The 18,866-nt window shown below is 40.8% G+C and overlaps 1 protein-coding gene across 6 annotated transcripts in view; it reads left to right on the plus strand.

Annotated features, from left to right (window-relative positions):
* The window catches only part of LOC104963883 (obscurin), a 32,788-nt gene that overhangs the window by 1,023 nt on the left and 12,899 nt on the right, over positions 1 to 18,866 (plus strand). Inside the window, exons 3-21 of one of the 6 annotated variants that reach the window (XM_010792551.1) lie at positions 16 to 91; positions 784 to 858; positions 1,399 to 1,473; positions 1,987 to 2,073; positions 3,386 to 3,481; positions 4,032 to 4,127; positions 5,254 to 5,319; positions 8,746 to 9,015; positions 9,961 to 10,227; positions 10,699 to 10,977; positions 11,320 to 11,577; positions 11,817 to 12,083; positions 12,315 to 12,587; positions 14,750 to 15,016; positions 15,188 to 15,463; positions 15,596 to 15,868; positions 16,305 to 16,595; positions 16,851 to 16,880; positions 17,266 to 18,582. In XM_010792551.1, the coding sequence (XP_010790853.1) occupies positions 16 to 91; positions 784 to 858; positions 1,399 to 1,473; positions 1,987 to 2,073; positions 3,386 to 3,481; positions 4,032 to 4,127; positions 5,254 to 5,319; positions 8,746 to 9,015; positions 9,961 to 10,227; positions 10,699 to 10,977; positions 11,320 to 11,577; positions 11,817 to 12,083; positions 12,315 to 12,587; positions 14,750 to 15,016; positions 15,188 to 15,463; positions 15,596 to 15,868; positions 16,305 to 16,595; positions 16,851 to 16,880; positions 17,266 to 18,582 (4,639 nt within the window). Of the gene's footprint in view, positions 1 to 15; positions 92 to 783; positions 859 to 1,398; positions 1,474 to 1,986; positions 2,074 to 3,385; positions 3,482 to 4,031; positions 4,128 to 5,253; positions 5,320 to 8,247; positions 8,288 to 8,745; positions 9,016 to 9,960; positions 10,228 to 10,698; positions 10,978 to 11,319; positions 11,578 to 11,816; positions 12,084 to 12,314; positions 12,588 to 14,749; positions 15,017 to 15,187; positions 15,464 to 15,595; positions 15,869 to 16,304; positions 16,596 to 16,850; positions 16,881 to 17,265; positions 18,583 to 18,866 lie in introns of those variants that run through there. The other 5 variants (XM_010792552.1, XM_010792555.1, XM_010792554.1 and 2 more) reach the window with 5 other exon arrangements.

Raw genomic sequence — 18,866 nt, forward strand, 5'->3', positions numbered from 1 at the left:
CTCCTCATCACCAAAGTGCTGCCAGAAGACAGTGGAGACTACAGCTGTGTGTGTGGAGACCTGAAGACCACAGCCAGTGTCAAGATCAATGGTAGGAGGATCAGGGATTTCTTGGGTTATATTCACTACAATTAGGTGTACTTTTCAAATGTGTTAACTACTTTAAACATTGATTTGGATTAGAGAAAAGATTTGTGTTACACTTTTGTTTTGTCTTGATACAAGCACTTGAAGATTCATTTTAAGATAACATTTCTGTTGCTTTTTATCATTTGTTGTTCTTTTCTGTTTCTGTTTGCTGGCTCACAAAATGTCAGCATATTTGTGGATGTCGTACATCAGATGTTGTCTTTTCCGTTGTATGTGGTGGATGAATAGATGGATGGAGCCTTGATCCCTTTTTTTGCTCTTCGCTGTGATACACTCTGAGTTTTCATCTTCTCTTCAAAATGTGTTTGAGATTACAAAACAAACAATGAACGAAGCAGCCAAAACGGACTGCTGTCAGAACACATCAGTCTGTTTCTGTTATCAATGATAGGAGTGTTGAGGATTCATAATGCATGTCTGCTGGTCTGTGAACTGTTCTTGTCTATTTCCACCAACAGATCAGTTTGTGCATGCAGTGTTGTAGCTATCGACTGTGTTTTATTTGTCATGCTTGTTCCAAAACATTTTTCAAATTTCAGTTGATGTTTTATTTTTATTTTAATCATAATGGCAAAAATATTTAAAACGATCAAGCATGTTACAGCATTCTAAGATCAGATTGTTTCCTCTCAGCTCTGAAGCTTGCAGCTCCTCCTTCAGCTTCTAAACCAGAATCTAAGAGTCAGGAGTCCAAGGAAACAATCGGAGGTATGGTTGGAGGACGGCAATTTGTTGTCTTGTCTTCTGGCTTTATGTGCTCTGTCGATTTTGATAGTGGTCTTTGTGTCGCCAATTGCAGCTTGCCCTTAAATCTGGTCTATACCCTTAGTCCTATATAGGTTATGATACATGTATTCCTCCCATGTTTTGGTTTTTTAGTTTACCCGTTTTTAGGCTGCAGTTTTGTGTGCCTCTGGAGTTATAGTTATGTCTTTGCAATGTTTATGTGGGTCTTTTCCCTCATTGTTGGATTGCAGTATATGTACGAAATGAAGGCTTTGTGTGCTAATTGTGCTGATAGCACAGTGATGCTTTGGGAATCATACCTATTGTTGGCTTTTGATTTTACATATGCATTAGTAAACTTGTGTCTGGCATAATTCTTTGCCCTCTGACGGTCTTTGAGTTTATGGCAGTTATAGAAGCTGGGCTCAGGTCTTTATATTAAATGATGTAGGTAAGGCATTGTCACTGGTTGGTGACATTACATTCATGCAGCATGATATCCATATGATATTTTTATTTCAGCAAAAGCCCCTGAAGCTCCCTCCAAAGTTGCTCAAGATGAGCACAAGAAGCAAGAGATAAATGAGACAGTAGAAGGTAATTCTCCGAAGATTCTTGGCTTTGCTTGGTTATTTAACCCATGTCCATTTGTCAATTATCAGTCCAATGAACTGCTTCGTTATGCCAAAATTGAGAAAAACGAATGACTATTTATTCAGTTCTTAAAACTGTCACATCTTGTGTTGGCTGCTGACTGGTGTTATCTGATAGAAAGTAGTTGGGTCATGAATTGACTTACATTGTGTTTTGTTTTGCTTCATGGAATTGCTTTAAGGTTTAACATATTACACATGTTTATATTTCCAAGCTAACCTGTGCTATTTATTCAGCCTGCTAAATATGGCTTTTTTATTCACTTGGTAAATGTCATCTTTTAAGCTTGTATAAACAAAAAAAGATCAATCTAAACATCTATGGATATCTGTGGTGCCTCGTTGACTTTGTTGCATGGAGACTGACTTTGTATGGAGACATGTCTTTGTTTTCAGCTGTTATTACATGTCACTATCCTAAGGCACTTATGGGTCTGATGCTATGTTCAATTTATAGCTGTGACACTGCTAACTACTGGACAGACTCCTCCACAGCGGCAACTCAAACAGGAGATTCGTGGAGATTCTCAAGTGGGAAGTGATGGTAATGAGACACATGTTTGTATGGCGTCTATCAGTTAGAGTTAGCATAGTCGTCATTTGAGTTATTCCAGATATAATGGATTTTAAGTCTTCTAGATAAACACACTTAACAAGAAAGAAGAATTAGAAACTATTAAGGGAGTAGGCCGCTCAGTTTGTTTAACTGTCTGTGCTGTTGGTTATGTTGCCTAATAATTGTGAGAAATATATACAGAAGTTGGCTTTTATTTCGTTATCCCTCGTTTGTTTCCCTGTTCCATTTTGTGGCACATCATTTTACCCTGTTGTATTAGTGCTTTGTTTGTTCCAGTTCTCATGTCAATTGTCAAAGATCTTTAGACTGGTTGTACAGGGTCATTAGTAGGGATGTCCCGATCACCTTTTCTTGCTCCCGATCCGATTCCGATCATTTGATTTTGACAATTTGCCGATACCGATTTTTCCCGATCCGATCTTTATGCAATGCATTAAGAGAAAAAAAAGAAAAAAAGCATTCAAGTTGTCCCTTAAGGTTGTTTTTTTATTTAAATTGGATATTATATCCAACATGGATATAGCTTCTTTTTTTCACAGCAGCATTGGATCAGTTCAGTTGTGCAGCATTGGATCAAAACAAAATAAAGCTTATCAGTACTCGTTAGCTTACTGCTACAATTAGACACTGCGCCCTGCCCACTCTGTTGCCAGATTTGAGAGAAATGAGCAACCAGGTCTATGAAAACAAGCCCCAAAGAAGCAACACATACATGATGTTGTGTAATTTGAAACCAAAACTAAGGCCTCAGGATGACTTTAAGACTTGAACATGGTCATTTTTGTTTTGTAACATTGAATACAAAATTTAAAAAAAAGTATTTAAAAAAAAAAAGATCCCGATCCCCGATTTTTTTCCTCCCGATTCCAATCTTTTGAAAATCAAGTGATCGGCTCCGATCCCCGATCACGTGATCGGATCGGGACATCTCTAGTCATTATACCACCATCAATCGTTCAGAAGTTATATTAGGAGAATTNNTCCCGATCCCCGATTTTTTTCCTCCCGATTCCAATCTTTTGAAAATCAAGTGATCGGCTCCGATCCCCGATCACGTGATCGGATCGGGACATCTCTAGTCATTAGCGTTTATATGTGCTTTACTGGCTTATTCGGCTCTTGTCTTCAGGTTATTGTTCTTTGCTGCTGACAGGTGTTATCAAACTGAAATATTTTTCACCAAACCTTTTGCTACTATTGTGATAAACTCCAAAAAAAGTTGTAATCTATCTCAACAGCTGTGGATCTTTGTGGTGTCTTGTTGTGTTCAATTTCATAGCTGTAACACTGCCCCCTACTGGACAGACTCCTCAACAGCAGCTCCTCAAACAGGAGAATCAGAAAGATTCTCAAAAGCTTGAACAGGGGGGTGAAGGTAATGACACACGTGTCTGCATGGTGTCTGTCGGATACAGTAAGCATGGTCGTCATTTGTTTTATTCCAGATATAGTTTCCGGCTCGTAGAAAGACCCACTTGACAAAAAAGAAGAACTGGAACATATAGAGGGACTACATGTAGGCTGCTCAGTTTGTTTAACTGTCTGTGGCATTGGTTTTGACTATTCTGTAATGGAAATATATAGATAAGATGGCTTTTGTTTTCTTGTTAGCGATCGTTATTGTTGCTGTTCTCCATTTTGTGGCACTTACGTAATTTTGTCTAATTGTTTTAGTGCTATGTTTGCTCCAGTTCCCTGTTGATTGTTAAAGATCTTTAGACTGGTTGTACAGGGTCATTAGCGTTTACTGTATGTGCTTTACTGGCTTATTCGGCTCTTGTCTTCAGGTTATTGTTCTTTGCTGCTGACAGGTGTTATCAAACTAAAATGTTTTGACCAAACCTTTTGCTAATATTGTGATAAACTCCCAAAAAGTTGTAATCTTTCTCAACATCTGTGGTGTCTCGTTGTGTTCAATTTCATAGCTGTAACACGGCCCCCTACTGGACAGACTCCTCAACAGCATCTCCTCACACAGGAGAATCAGAAAGATTCTCAAAAGCTTGAACAGGGGGGTGAAGGTAATGGCACACGTGTCTGCATGGTGTCTGTCGATAGAGTAAGCATGGTCGTCATTTATTTCATTCCAGATATAGTTTCTGGCTTGTAGAAAGACCCACTTGACATAAAAGAACAACTGGAAAATATAGAGGGACATGTAGGCCACTCAGTTTGTTTAACTGTCTGTGGCGTTGGTTTTGAAAATTATGTAATGGAAATATATAGATAAGATGGCTTTTGTTTTCTTGTTAGCGCTCGTTATTGTTGCTGTTCTCCATTTTGTGGCAAATACTCAATTTTGTCCAGTTTTCTAAGTGCTTTGTTCGTATCAGTTATTTGTTGAATGTTAAACATGTTCTGTTGTAAAGGGTCAGTTGTGTGCTTTACTGGCTTTCTTTTGGCTGTTGTCTTCAGGTTATTGTTCTGTGCTGCTGACAGAATTGTGTTGGTTCATTACAAAAATGCTTTAAGGCTATACATGGTTTTAATCTATTTCAACATCTGTGGCTATCTCTGGTGTCTCTTTGTTCAATGTCATAGCTGTAACACTGCCACCTACTGGACAGACTCCTCAACAGCAGCTCCTCAAAGTGGAGGTACATAAGGATTCTCAAGAGCTTAAAGTTGCAGGGGAAGGTAATAAGAAACATGCTTGCATAGCTTCTGTCGGATACTGTGACATCTGTCAATACTAAGTATGGTTGTTATTTGTTTTATTCCAGATTTAGTTTTAAAGTTTGTAGACAAAGAAGAACTGGAAATATGGAGGGAGCAGGGAGTTCAGTTTGGATTTACCATTAAATATAAGAAAGTGGCTTTTGTTTTCTCGTTAGGCCTTGTTGCTATTCTGTCAATTCTGTTTTGTGGCAAATGCTGATATTGTTTTTTTAAGTCGGATTTTAATGTTTTAATGCTTTGTTTCTCCAGTTTTATGTTGAGTCTTGGATATTTTGATTCTATGTTTATGGTACCTTGGCACGTTGGCATGCTGCTGCGTGTTGGATTATTGATAATGATCTGTGAGAGGTTTTTACTTGAAGCGTTAATGATTTTTGATTGCTTTCCGTTCTCATGGCTGGCTGTTGTCTTAAGGATATATATTTCATCACTGCAACATTGTGAGGTTATTGTTGTGTTTTATCCCAGTTGAGAAGATTGCTGCTGGAACAGCTGCTGACACAAAGAGGCAGGGGACCAAAGACCCACTAGAAGGTATGCAAAGATTGAAGCTATATCGGCCTTGTGCTTCTAAGTTGTCTCTTGCCACATCCGACTCAGTCTTTGTGTTGTCAAACTAGGTGTTCTATCTCTTCTAATAGTTTTTGGCTTATAGAGCATGTTTTGGTGTAGCTTGTCGTAGCTGTAAAGGGTGGGCAATGGACATAAATATTTTCAGGTAAATAAGTTTCTAAGGTTTGGTCAACAGAATATCACAATATGAATACAGGGGGAGATGCTAATATATAGTACCATATTAGCGCCTGGCCATCGTTGTCATGTTTTTCTTAACTGTCCTCCAACAGCAGTTCCTTGTTATTCTGTTTGTGCTCCTTGTGGTTTTTAGCCAACGTGACATGAGTGAAAGACTATAGCAAATACCAGATTTGTACGCAGCTATTATTTCATAAAATAACCTTTATTTAGCCGGAGATAATTGTTACTGTTTCTTAAAACAAGTTGGTTTTTGAGACGTAATCTGTCTTGAGGCTTGTGAACCTGTGCTTAGCCTTCTTTGTATATCGCTGTGCTGTGGGTGGAATTTCGGACGATGTGATGTAACTTAATCTACAATGTCAGAGATTACAGTTGATTGTACAAGGTGTTGCGGAAAATCTGTACTCAGTTGATACTCTTAAGAGGAATTAATTGAGATGAATAGAAACTAAATGTGTGGCTACTGGCTCTGTAGGCACCATGTTTTTGTCTTAATCAGTCTTAAATGGATTCCAAAAAAGTCAAAGGTATAAACCCAGATTCGTTAGCTTTTGTCTCTGTTGGCTAAGCTCTTGGTCATGGCTCTGTTTGTACATTTTTATTCAGTGAAGTTGGTTTTGTGTCGTCATGGATATTGTTGCTCTAAAAACGTGTATGGCACATTGCTTTTGGTGTTGCGATGGTGTAAAAAAAGTCCAGTTTATGTAAGTTGAATTCAAGCATACTTTATATGTCTACAAATAACTTCAGATACAGTAAAGCAGTCACCAGCTCCAGAAGTGATCTCCAAAGTTGAACCTGACAAAAAGGAATCCAAAAAGACGGTTGAAGGTATGTGTGATAGTGAAGAACACTGGTTCTATTGAGTGTATAAAACTCTTGAGCGCTGGGTTTTGCTCAAGCACATGCTGTGATAGAATAAGCTCATAAAGGCTGTTGAGACATGACGTCCTGTTTCTTGAGGGTTTTGTTAAAAGTATGGCACATTTCTTTTGGATGTCTAAGTTAGAAATTGGGAATTTATTTTGTTGTTTTTTGTATAAAACGTATCAGTTTGGCAACATCACTTTAGACAATTTAGTAAATTACACTATCATTGTTTCATTTTGCTGCTCTGTGTTTACTTCAGTAGATATATTATGTGTAACTAAATAAATCACACCTGCAGAGATTGAAAAGCCTGCTGTTTCTGAAGTCATCACAAATTCAGAGCTTTCAAAGCTGGATACCAAAGAACAAGGTAGATGTTTTGTGGCAACCGCACATTGTGTACGTTTTGATTTGTTTTCCTTGTCGATTTTTGTTTGTGGGAAATCAGTCTGGCTTGTTTCTGATATTGACGTATTGACTCGCGAATGCCACATTTCATGTCGTTTCTGGATTGTTGTCGATGTGTAAAAGGAATAATTCCGATCTATATCTATATGCTATGACACGCTTGGTAAATGCTTAGGTGGACCCTTGCTTATAATGGGAATAGGGATCAATGGCTGTGCACCCGTGTTGTTGAATGTGTGTAATATATGAAAATGGGCATATCAGGTCTTGTATGGTTTTATTTTCTTTGTTTTTACTTTTGCAAAAATACAAATATAGAGTCAGGTAAGTTAAACATGACGTCCCTTAGTCTTCATCTTATCTAACTGATTAAATCCACAGTTCTTCCAGTCACAGTCATTCAAGATCTGATGAGTCAAGAGGCTGAGGAGGAAGAAATTGTCACTCTGCACTGTGAGCTTTCTAAACCCGGCCTTCCTGTTGAGTGGAAGAAGGAAACTCAGGTGCTGAGTTGTGGAGAAAAGTATCAAATGAAACAAACAGGATGTTGTTATGAGCTTCAGATCTTCGACTTGAGACTTGAAGATACAGGAAGCTACTCGTGCTGTTCAGACGACACGATAAGCTCGGCCTCTCTTGTAGTAAATGGTAGGATGGATACCACTTCAACATTGTCTTCTTCCTCCATCAAGTCTTTCATTTAATCTTTTAAGTCATTCTTCTTTATCTCACTCATTCTTGACTTTGTACAGCAGATACAAATCTAGTTGTTTCCTTTCATTCATCAGCTTCCCCAGTCATTTTCACAAAAGATCTTGAAAGCCAAACGGCCGATGAGGAGGACAGTGTGACCCTGCACTGTGAGCTTTCCAAACCTGGTGTTCCTTTGGAGTGGAGGAAAGGAGAACTTGGTCTTTGTCCTTGCGCCAAGTATGAAATCAGACAAACGGGTCACCTTGCATCACTTGTAATCCATGATGTAGACCCAGAGGATGCTGGGAGTTACACATGTGACACTGGTGCCCATCAAAGCACTGCCCAACTAGCTGTGACGGGTATGCCTGCTGAATAAACCCTGTTGTTTGTAGTTACGATAATTGAGTTGCCAATGAATTGACCAAAGACAAAATAATGTAATGTAAATATCAAACATAAGTCTTGGTTGTCCTAAGTTGTTCCGCCTCCACTTCCTCCCCTGCAGCCCAGCCTGTCCTTTTCAAAACCCAGCTGCAGAACCTTATGAGAAAGGAAGGGGAGAGCGCTAGTCTTCGCTGTAAAACCACAAAGCCGGGAGCCAGTGTTGTCTGGAGGTTTGGAGACAGGGTGCTGGCATCCAGCAGCAAGTATCATCTGAAACAGGAAGGGACTGTAGTTGAGCTTGTCATCTATAAACTGCGAGGAGCTGACTCAGGAGAATATTCTTGTGATGCAGGAAACCAGATGACTTCAGCTGTCCTCGGTGTGCAGGGTAGGAGCTGTCTATTTAAGACTGACCTTTTCATGCATCCTCTGGAGTCACTTCTTCCAATGTGTCCTTCATCACTCCAACACTTGAGCATGAAGTGCATCAACCTTTCATCTGGATGTCCTATTTTCACTTTAGACTTGATTGCATATAAATATTCCAGTGTTATTTCTCATCCCACACGTGTCCTTATTCTTCCCTGTTCTCAAAGCACTTGTAGATATTGACAGAAGCACTTTTCTGTTGCGCTTGATCACTCATCTCTTCCCGTTATTTGTGCCTGTCTGTAGTCACAAACAATAATACACCTTTTACTTTCTTTTCTTCACTTGCTACTCACAGTAATCCTTATATATTTAATCACACTTTGATCACAATCTGACCAGCTTGAACTATGTCTTTGTCAAGAACTTCACTGAACAAATAAGTAACTATTCTTCTGAAATGTATCTTTCAAACAGAGGTCGAGGTTACAATACTGAAGTTCTTGGAGAGCTGCGTTGTGTACCAGGGTGACGATGTTCGCTTTGAATGTCGGGTTTCTCGTGAGGAGGCACCTCTGGCCCAGTGGAAACTCCAGGATGTCCCACTACAGAATAACGAGATGAACCTGATCAAGTCTGAGGGCTGCGTACACAGCCTCAAACTCCGGGGCGTCACCACGGCTGACTCGGGAACAGTCACTTTCACAGTGGGTAACCACACTTCAACTGCTTCTTTGACAGTCAAAGGTAAGATAAATGTTATGCATTGCCTATGAGGACGAGTATTCATCCTTGCGACTTTGTTTCTCCCGTAGCATTTGGACAGTTTACTTGCCTTTATCGTCTTTCTTGTGGAACGCATTCCCTCTATTTCTTCAACAAGCATGCCAACACATGGATGCTTGTGATTTTCTTTCTTTTCACTTCATACTGACTCGTTATGCATTCATATAATTTGTATTTAATCTGCACTTAACTGCATATTTCGTCATATTTCTACAGTGTATGCATGTGTATTCATCTTCCTCCTTTTCCACTCCCAACAACCTCGAACATTTCCCATTATTTTCAACATGTTAAAGTGTGTTTCCTTGAAATTCTTGTTTATTGCAACTTTTCTGCACTTTTTTCCCTGTACACTATTTCACCTTTATTCAGCCTGACACACCCAGTGATTAACCACGTGATATTAATCAACAATTGATATTGTTTGTTTGTTGTGTACTGTAGGGCAAGGTGTTTAAGATGCTGTGTTCACAATGTCTAGGAGTTGAGTTGAGCCTGTAAATCTTGTTTCATGTCCTCTCCCATCTTCCTACCCTCATTTCATCCCCACTTTTTATTGTGCTCTGGAGGAATCCCCATAAAAAGTGTGGATTTGTATTTAAAAAAAAATCTTAACACCCTTCCTCTTTGTTTTTTTTTATTGTTCTCGGAAACGGTAAACATTATTTACCGCAAGGCCATTCATTCATTGAACAGACAAATCATTTGCCTAGAAATATGTTTATAGATACATTCATTGCAGATTTTTTCCCCGCTAAAACTTCCAAATGGAGTGTAGATAAACCAGTGGCCTTACAGTTCTTTTCATGCTGCTGTTGCCTATGAGGACTGTTTTTTGCGATGGCTGTTGTTACCAAATAAATCTTCGATATTTGTCATCTTAATTAATTAACCTCTTTCTGGCAGCCGCTCCTGCAACATTCAAGAAGGAGCTGGAAAGTCAAGAGGCCATTGAAGGAGACAAAGCCAGCCTGTCCTGCGAGACTTCCAGCCCCGACTGCAAGGTGACCTGGCTGAAAGACTCCACTGTGCTCATCCATGGGCAGAAGTACAGTTTGGAGCAAACCGCTACAACGCACATCCTGGTGATACACAAGCTGGATGTGAAGGACAGCGGAGAATATACCTGCGAAACTGGGGACAAGAACAGTACAGCTACCCTGACCGTGAAAGGTAACAGAGCATCTCATCTGTGTCTCTCTTATCATCACCCTTCCTGAAGTTCCTTTTACATTCATCCATCCCATTAATAAGAACTGGATCAGATCTCCTCAGCATCTTACTCATGGAGTTTACAATCTTTAAGTTTAAGTGTGATGTCATAGTTGGCATGTAGTGAGAGCTTTACTTAAATATTCCGGCGTTGGCTCAGTTTTCTACTATTTTTGTTAGTACTTACTAGTACTGCCATTTGTACCAACATTTTTGTCACCAAATTAGAGATATAGTTACTGGATTTGAATCGGGGTTTGTTCAGGTTTGTGTGGTCAATAAATGATTAATGTCAGAATCCATGTTCCATGATCAAACTTGTGGCATCAGGTTGTATATAGGGATTAAAAAGAGATTCTTGGACACCTTGTTACTGATGCCTTCTGGAAGCTCAAGAGATCTGATCACTTCCATCATCCCATTCACCCTCAGCACATGTTCGCATCACTCGAGAACTCAGCGATGTTACTGTGACAACGGGGCAGGACGCTGTCTTTGAGGTGGAGTTGTCACACCCAGGCGTGACAAACAGCGAATGGTGGCTTGCAGATAACCTCCTCCAGAATAATGACCTGAATCAAATGAGCAGCCATGGCACAGTGCACCGACTGACCCTGAAGATGGTGACCACAGATGAATCTGGAGATGTTGCCTTCGTGTTGGGAGAAGAGAAGACTGTGGCCTGTCTTCTGGTGGAGGAGAAGCCCAAAGGTAAAGGAGACGGCACGGTCGCTTCTCACATCCATCTCCATCAACCTCCAAACAGCTTTGTCTTGGCAAATCGAAATATGCTGGCATCATCTTCATCAACATTCTAACTTTAGCATGTTATTCTTTCATGCTTATGCTAACAAAAATATCCTAATTTAATCATTTAAACTACTTAACACCTCTAAATTGTAGATATTGCAGAACAGGCATTGTTTTCAATACGTAATTTTAACCTTAAATACTTGAAAACTTTAAACTAATTATCACCACGTTTGTGAGGTGAGGGAAACGTTAAAACTGCTTCCATTATCAAATTGAGTTTTGCGTTTCCCATATTTACAGTGCTAATACTAGAGAAACCACACAACACTTCGGCAGTAGAGGGTGAAACTGTCACTCTGGCCTGCACCATCTCTGACACCAAGGCTTCTGTCACCTGGAAGAGGGACAACACGGCCATCCAAGCAGGTCTCAAGTACGACCTGAAGAGTAACGGAGCTCTTCACCAGCTTAGTATCAACAACCTGGTGCCTGAGGACTCAGGAACGTACACGTGTGACACTGGAGATGCACAGTGTGACTCCACCTTGACTGTGCAAGGTAAAGACCGATGCCACAAAACACAAAAAGTGTTGACCCCATTCACGAATGGGGATGATGGATTGAAATGACCAGCTGAAATGTGAACTTCCACATGCCTAAACAACACACCAAGCCTGGCATCCTTGTCATCAGCTAAACTTTTTGTCAAGAGATGTTTGTCTCATCTCAACTATCAGAAGCCCAACTCTCCTTCACCACATCTGATCCCAAACTTTCCCATTTTAAATTTTGACCAGGTGCCCCCGTGTCCTTCCGCAAGGAGCTCAAGAACCACGATGCCATAGAGGGTGATGATGTTACCCTGCACTGCGAGCTGTCTAAGCCATGTGTTCCTGTGGAGTGGAGGAAAGGAGGCCTGGTTCTCAAGCCCGGTAAGCAGTTTGAGATGAAGCAGGAAGGATGCATTCAAGAGCTCTGCATACGGAACGTGGAGCCCGAGGACAGTGGCTACTACACCTGTGATGCGGGAGACCAGCTCACCACGGCTGCTTTGGCAGTGCAAGGTAGCCTATTTCAAATCTGTTTCATCAATCTTCGATTTCACTGACAGTAAGGTTTAATTGTGGCTGTATTCTTCAATTTATTCTTGCAATAGAATAGTAGGTCTGTTCTTAAGACTTGCCTACATCTTTGTTACTTGTGATATTGCATGTTTTAAAAAAAAAATCTATCTTAAATAATCTTCTCTGTCTCTGAGGCTCAGTGTCCGCATATGATATGTTTTCACTCAACAGCGAAAGAAGTTTCCTTTGTGTGTGGTCTTAAGACCACTGACGTCTTTGTTGGGGAATGGGCAACCTTCTCCTGCCAGCTGTCTGGTAGGGCCCCTCACAAGGTGCAGTGGTGGCTGGATGGCACCTTGCTGGAGAACAGCCCCTTTAGTGAAATAGGGCTGAACCCGGGCAACATCCACACACTCACCTTAAAGAACCTGGCCACCGATGACTCTGGCACTGTCGCATTCGAAGCTGGCAGTTTAACATCAACAGCCAAGCTCTTAGTCAAAGGTATCATATTGTAAAGCTAATAAGTAATTAGATACTCAGATAAGGAGGCTTTCAGTCTCATTATTGACCCTGCAGAATTGTAATTATACGTTTCACTCCTAAAATTGAAATTCTTCTTGAAAACACAGTAGTTGTGTTTTTATCTACCCAATATACAATGTAAGTGATGACAATATTTGTCAGCATTTTAAACTAATATGTTAGAAACTTAAATGTATAACATTTCTGAAGTTGGCAACTTGAAATTAACCAATTATAATTTGGCGAAAATCGTCTTGTTGAATATGAGTAAATATTCATTGAATTCTAATGTTTTCTGCAGGGTCCCTTTTTTAAAAATGTTTTCCAATGGATTAAAAGTGGATATTTTTTTCCATTGCATTGCTTCCTCATGCATGGGCCGCATTTTTCCTAATTTCATTAATAAGAATAATAATGATGGCAATTGATTACCCCATGCTGTATGCTTTGATACAATTAAAACTCGCCACTGGGTGCAGCACCACAGCACAGTTTTATTTGAGTATGGTTGTTTAAAAACTCAAAGATAATTAAACCAGTAAGATCTGCCAATGAAAAAAAATAAATTACCATCTTTTCATTTTAATAATGGAACGAGGACATGGACCTTAGGTTAATTGGTGACTTTAATTCAAATTGTGAATATGAGCATGAATGGTTGTCTCGCTGTTTGTGGCACTCCTGTGATTGACTGGCAACATGTCCAGCCTTGGTGGTGAAACTGACTTGATGGTACTTGTTAGCATCATTGGCTCCATTTGGCCACATCTTTCCTTAACAGTGTTGCCATATCAAGGTAGGGTATTTTCTAAAATCAAAGTGCATACTGTTGCGGAATAATTTGCTTATGTATTCAACCTTTGACACAGTTCATCATTTTCTCTTTTCACTGTCTCCTTTCCCATGGCATAGGTCTACGGCCTAGGGTATTGCTGCTATCTCTCTTAAGGAGGGGAAGCTTGGGCGCATGGCTGTTATGACATGAGATAGTTTATTGTTCAGGGACATCTAGAAGTCCTTCTTTTTTAGGAACGTAGGTTCCCTGACACATATTATTTTCTATGGACGACAGCTCTAGTTAGATTCAGGGTCCATATTTGTTTAGTCTCACTGAATGTTGATTATTACACTCCGAACTAGTTAAAACCTGGAACTACAGAAGAGCTCTTGAGAATTGACTGTGGCATCTCAACCGTGTGGTCAACCCGTGGCCCGTGACGTCTTGTGAATTATCCGGCCGAAGCTCCAAATAAACCATCAGTGTTTGCCATCAAAGTTCCAGCTCTCCTCATGTCTCTCTGAGTTCTGACTCCAATGGCTTCAGAAGTTTCCCCCACACATATTGTAGGAACACTGATGGATTTGAATGACTGTGCGTAACGTTGCATTGAAAGTGCTCTTGTCTGTTTGCAAGAAGAGATTAGTTATGTTGGGACTTAAGATGTTCATTGCCATGTCTACACTGTACTGTGCATATGACAATTAAGCCTTCGAATCTTTGAAACGCAGCATTTTTGGAAGAAACGTCTGTGATTTAGGATCGCCCAATCAGTTACGTTTTTAGAGTAGGAACTTAAAGCATGATAGTGATTATTATATGGTTAGACGTGCAGCTCAAAGTGTACGCGTACCCTGGTAATAAAAATTATTTTGATGATTTTAGTAGCAAATCACTAAATATTGACACAATGTTAGTTTAAGAAAGTGCTGCTCCACCCACCCATCCAAGCAGGCCGGCTGCTGTTGAATACTAATTTACCTTAACTATCCCATCCCATCAAGGCCTGCCCCTAACTTTCAAGCACTAAAAACTCTAACCTCCCCACACGCGCCTTATGAGTTTGACATGTATATTCCCCCATTTGGCCCTTGATTGTGACCAATGCCTCAATCTTGACGGTTGGGCTTTTTGACCCCCTACTCATTTTCTGTCCTCACATGGGACCATAGTGTGGCCATTAAAAGAATACTGTATCACGTCAAGTACAATTTTTACTTGACATAAAACATATTGAAATAACTCACATCACTGAAAATGCGCTTGGGGTTTATAAAGCCCATGCGTCATTGGTCATGCCCTGCGCTTATCTTTATATCTATTGGTCAAACCCTGACCCTTTGACCCCTGACCCCAACCTCAGATCCCACAGTTGAAGTGGTGAGCGAGCTGGAGGACATTCGTGTGCTCGAAAACCAACCGGCTGAGTTCATCTGCCAGTTCTCACGGCCGGTCAAGCCTCAGTGGAAAAAAGATGGGCAGCCATTACAGCCTGACGGCCGAAGGGTGGTAGTGGAGCAGGATTGGAATGTGGCTCGCTTGTACATTAGCCATGTGTCTGCTGAGGACAGGGGAACATACTCCTGTGAGGCAGAGGGGACCTGTGCGGTCGCTTCACTTTTTGTGGAAGGTGAGCTTCCCTGCATTGGGAAAGGGCTCTAACCTCTAGGGAGTCTCCTCTGCTCCATCATATCTTACAGGACAAATTAACTGATCAGCTATTCATGATCAAGTTTCATTGATTGATTGATTCTTTACATTTTTATAATGCTTTCTTTGTTTTTTCGTTTGTTTTCTACAGGAAAACCCATTGACATTGTCCAGGGCCTGGAGAATATAGAAACCTTTGATGGAGGTGAAGTGCTGCTTGAGTGTGCCCTGTCTCGTCCTGAGAGCAAAGATTGCCACTGGTTCCTCGATGGGAAACCAGTAAAGGAATCCCCTAATGCTGAGATTGTAACATTTGAGAGTGGTCGTCGTCATCTGCTCCTTCTGAAAGAGTTGCGAGTGACAGACAGTTGCACAGTGACTTTCAAAGTTGGCACAGCCTCCACATCGGCCCAACTCTCCGTCAAACGTGAGTCTATCAAATAAAAAACACAAGACTTTAGTTGTTTTCATAGGATTATCTTGTCTGATTATGCATTGTAATGTCATACACTTACACTGACAAACTTTTATATTTAAATCTGTGTATTTTCCCTTGAAGGCTGGCAGCTGGATGTTGTGAAGAGTCTGGAGGACAAGGTGGCTGCAGTGGGAGAAAAGGTTGAGTTTAATGTCGAACTCACAGAGCCTGTCCCTTCAGCCGAAGTAGCCTGGTATATTAATGGGGTTGAGATCAAACCCAGCGACCTCTGGGCCTTGAGAGCTGACGGCTGTTCTTATCGCCTCGTGCTGAGGAAGGCCCCTCTAATGCCACAGCAAGAAATTACATTTGCTGCTAGAGATGCTCTCTCTTTGGCCAAGCTCACCATCATCAGTAAGTGTTTTAAAACGTTTTCTAGCCTGTATGTGAAAATGATTTGATCTTTCACTTATTTGTTTCTTTGTTTTTTTTAACATTTAGTTTTAAAATTTAAATGTTTGATAGAGAGAAAAATCAGAAGGATACAAGTGTAACCACAGTTCGCAAATGGTTTGGACCATAACGTGAACTTATTTTCATGTTGTGTTGCTTGTGCAATTTCAGTGTTTTCTAAGTGCATGATCTGATTATTATTATTATTATTATTATTATTATTATTATTCCGGCTACTTATTTTATATATGTATTCTGGTTATGTACTCTATGTTGCAACTCCACATATAACAGGATGGACGGATAGTTTGATACTATAAAGTATACCAGATAAAGTTCCCTGTAGTTCTTGATTATTGTTTAAGCATCTAATGCCTGCTTCTTTCCTTTTTCACAGCTGTACCTGATCCTCCAGAGGACCCAGAAGTCCTCACTAAGACAGAAAAGTCTGTCAACCTGTCTTGGTTCACTCCTCTACATGATGGAGGGAGTCCCATTCTGGGATACAGGGTGGAGATGCGTCTGGTGGACAGTTCCCTCTGGCTTCCATGTCACTCTGACCCTGTGTTTAACACAGAGTTTGTGGTTGAAAATCTTACAGCAGGGAGTGGCTACAGGTTCAGAGTGGCAGCCACTAACAGAGCTGGGGTTGGAGAGCCTGTTGAGATGCCACACACTGTGCAGCTTGGTGAGTGGATGTGTGGTTTAGTTTATGAGAAACTGTACTTCAATTTGCTTGTGTGCCAGGGCTGTTTGCTTATTATTCATAGTTTAACTACAAAATAAATACCTGAGTCCTGACCTCGAAAGCCTTTCTCAGAAAGTATTTTTTGGCTTTATATGTTGTACTACTACAGTAAATGGCATATTAGCAGTTGGGAAATCTTAAGAAGCTTTATAATTTGCTATAACATGTTTATTTTGTCCTTTTATTGTTGGACAGAAGCACCAATCCAGCCAGCAGTTTGCCCAGGTAAGGCATTGTGTGTATGGTTTGTAGGCTTTCTTAAACTCAATTTAAATGTGTAAAAACTTAACAAATAAGTTGGGTGCTGACTGAAATTTCTATATCAATCAATCAATTAATCAATCAATCAATCAATCAATCCATCAACAACTTTATTAATCCCGCAAGGGACATTTGGTTATGAGCTGCTTATGTCATGTACACAGACAGGAAGAAAGCACACAGATACACCCATGAGCAGAGATTTGGATAAATAGTTCATAGCATCACAATAAATAAATAAATAATGAATCAAGTAAAAAAAAAAAGACCTATCAAGAATGTTTGAGTGCAGAGGAGATGAATTGTGTTACTATCAACATATTAACAAACAATCTCATTGTGGTTATAGGTGTAGAAGCCAAACAGACTGAGGCTGGGACTATGGGACAACCCAGTCTGCCTCCAGAAGCTGCTGAAGAAGGTGATGTTCATGAGCTGTGGGAGGAATCGGCCAAGAAACGCCGCATGAGTCGTGAACCCACTCTGGACTCCATCACTGAACAACCTGAGGAAGACGGTAAAGGTGGTAAAAAGAAGTCAGAGAAAGTGGAAAGTAAATCAGAAGAGAAGGAGCTGGCCATTGTGTCGAAGACGCAGGTAGAGTCCAAAATTAGCACCACCTCAGAGGATGAGTCTGTTTCCGGGGGTTCAACGCTTGTCTCCTACCTCAAGAAAAGCAGCACTTCTTCTGTCACAGCAACCAATGAGACGGAGACTTTGACTACTGAGAAGTTCTTCGCACATTTCAAGATGGAAGAGCAGACAGTGCAGGAGTCTAGGGTGGAAACAACCATAATACAGCAGACAGATGCAAAACAGGTGTCAACAGAGGAGACTGAGATCATGGAGATCAGTAAAGAGGATGAGCCTGAACTCAGAGATGCTGCCATTAAGATTCAAGCTGCCTTCAAGGGCTACAAAGCCCGCAAGGACATGCGCCCTGTCTTTAAAGATGCCTTCAAAGACCAGACCAAAGAACCTAACGGCACTATACATCTAGAATGCATTGCAGAAGGTAAACCTGATAAGGTGCGCTGGCTGAAGGATGGAGAACCACTGACTGATGGCAAACACCACCATATTGATATCTACAATGATGGCACTTGCTCACTGGTTATCACTGCCATCACCATAAAAGATACTGGGGTCTACACATGTGAGGTCACCAACAAGTATGGAGTCACGTCTCACAGTGGTAAGGTCACAGTAGGAACGGAGAGAGAATCATCTGGGCGGCGGCCGCTGACCGTGGGCTACAGTGCCGACAGCGAGCCGGACAGCTCCTCAGGAAGTGAGATGGATGATTCTCTGAGACAGGCAAGCAAACGTCTGTGCCGCCTGCTGCGATCAAGTCTCCCTCCGAATGTTGAGGAAGAATCATTTGTCAGCGCAGATGAAGGAGACATGGGTCCTCCAGATCCACACTCTTACCGGGAGGACGACTGTTACATCTACATTCGTTTTGACTCCCGGACAGAGGCTGAGGTTGCTTCAAAGAGGTTTCAGGAGATGTTTACAATCCATGGGGTTCCTGTGGATACAAGCATCCTGGAGGCTGGGCATCTCAAAGTGGAGCTGCGAATTAGAAAGATGGGCTACGTGCAAGATGGCACACAGACCCCCACACAAGAAAGACAGCCAGTTGCGTTTATGGCTGGATCCCAGGGTAAGAAACACATGGCTGTTGGATCAAGATACATTTGTAATAGACAATCTAAGTCTAAATCATCAATATTGTGATACAAATATGTTTTTTTTTGTGAGGAAATGTTCAAGTAGCATGTCATATGCATGTATATATTGTATTTAATTGGCAAAAAAGTTAAGTACTTAGACACATACAGTTGAGGCCTAAATGATCAGCCCCCCAGGAGTTATGGAACATTTTCCTAAAATTCTTCCCAATGTTTCCAGTATTGATAAAACTTGATATAATCAAACATTCACCAG

Source organism: Notothenia coriiceps, unplaced genomic scaffold, assembly GCF_000735185.1.
Source record: "Notothenia coriiceps isolate Sejong01 unplaced genomic scaffold, NC01 NC01_scaffold00036511, whole genome shotgun sequence".
Classification (NCBI taxonomy): Eukaryota; Metazoa; Chordata; class Actinopteri; order Perciformes; family Nototheniidae; genus Notothenia; species Notothenia coriiceps.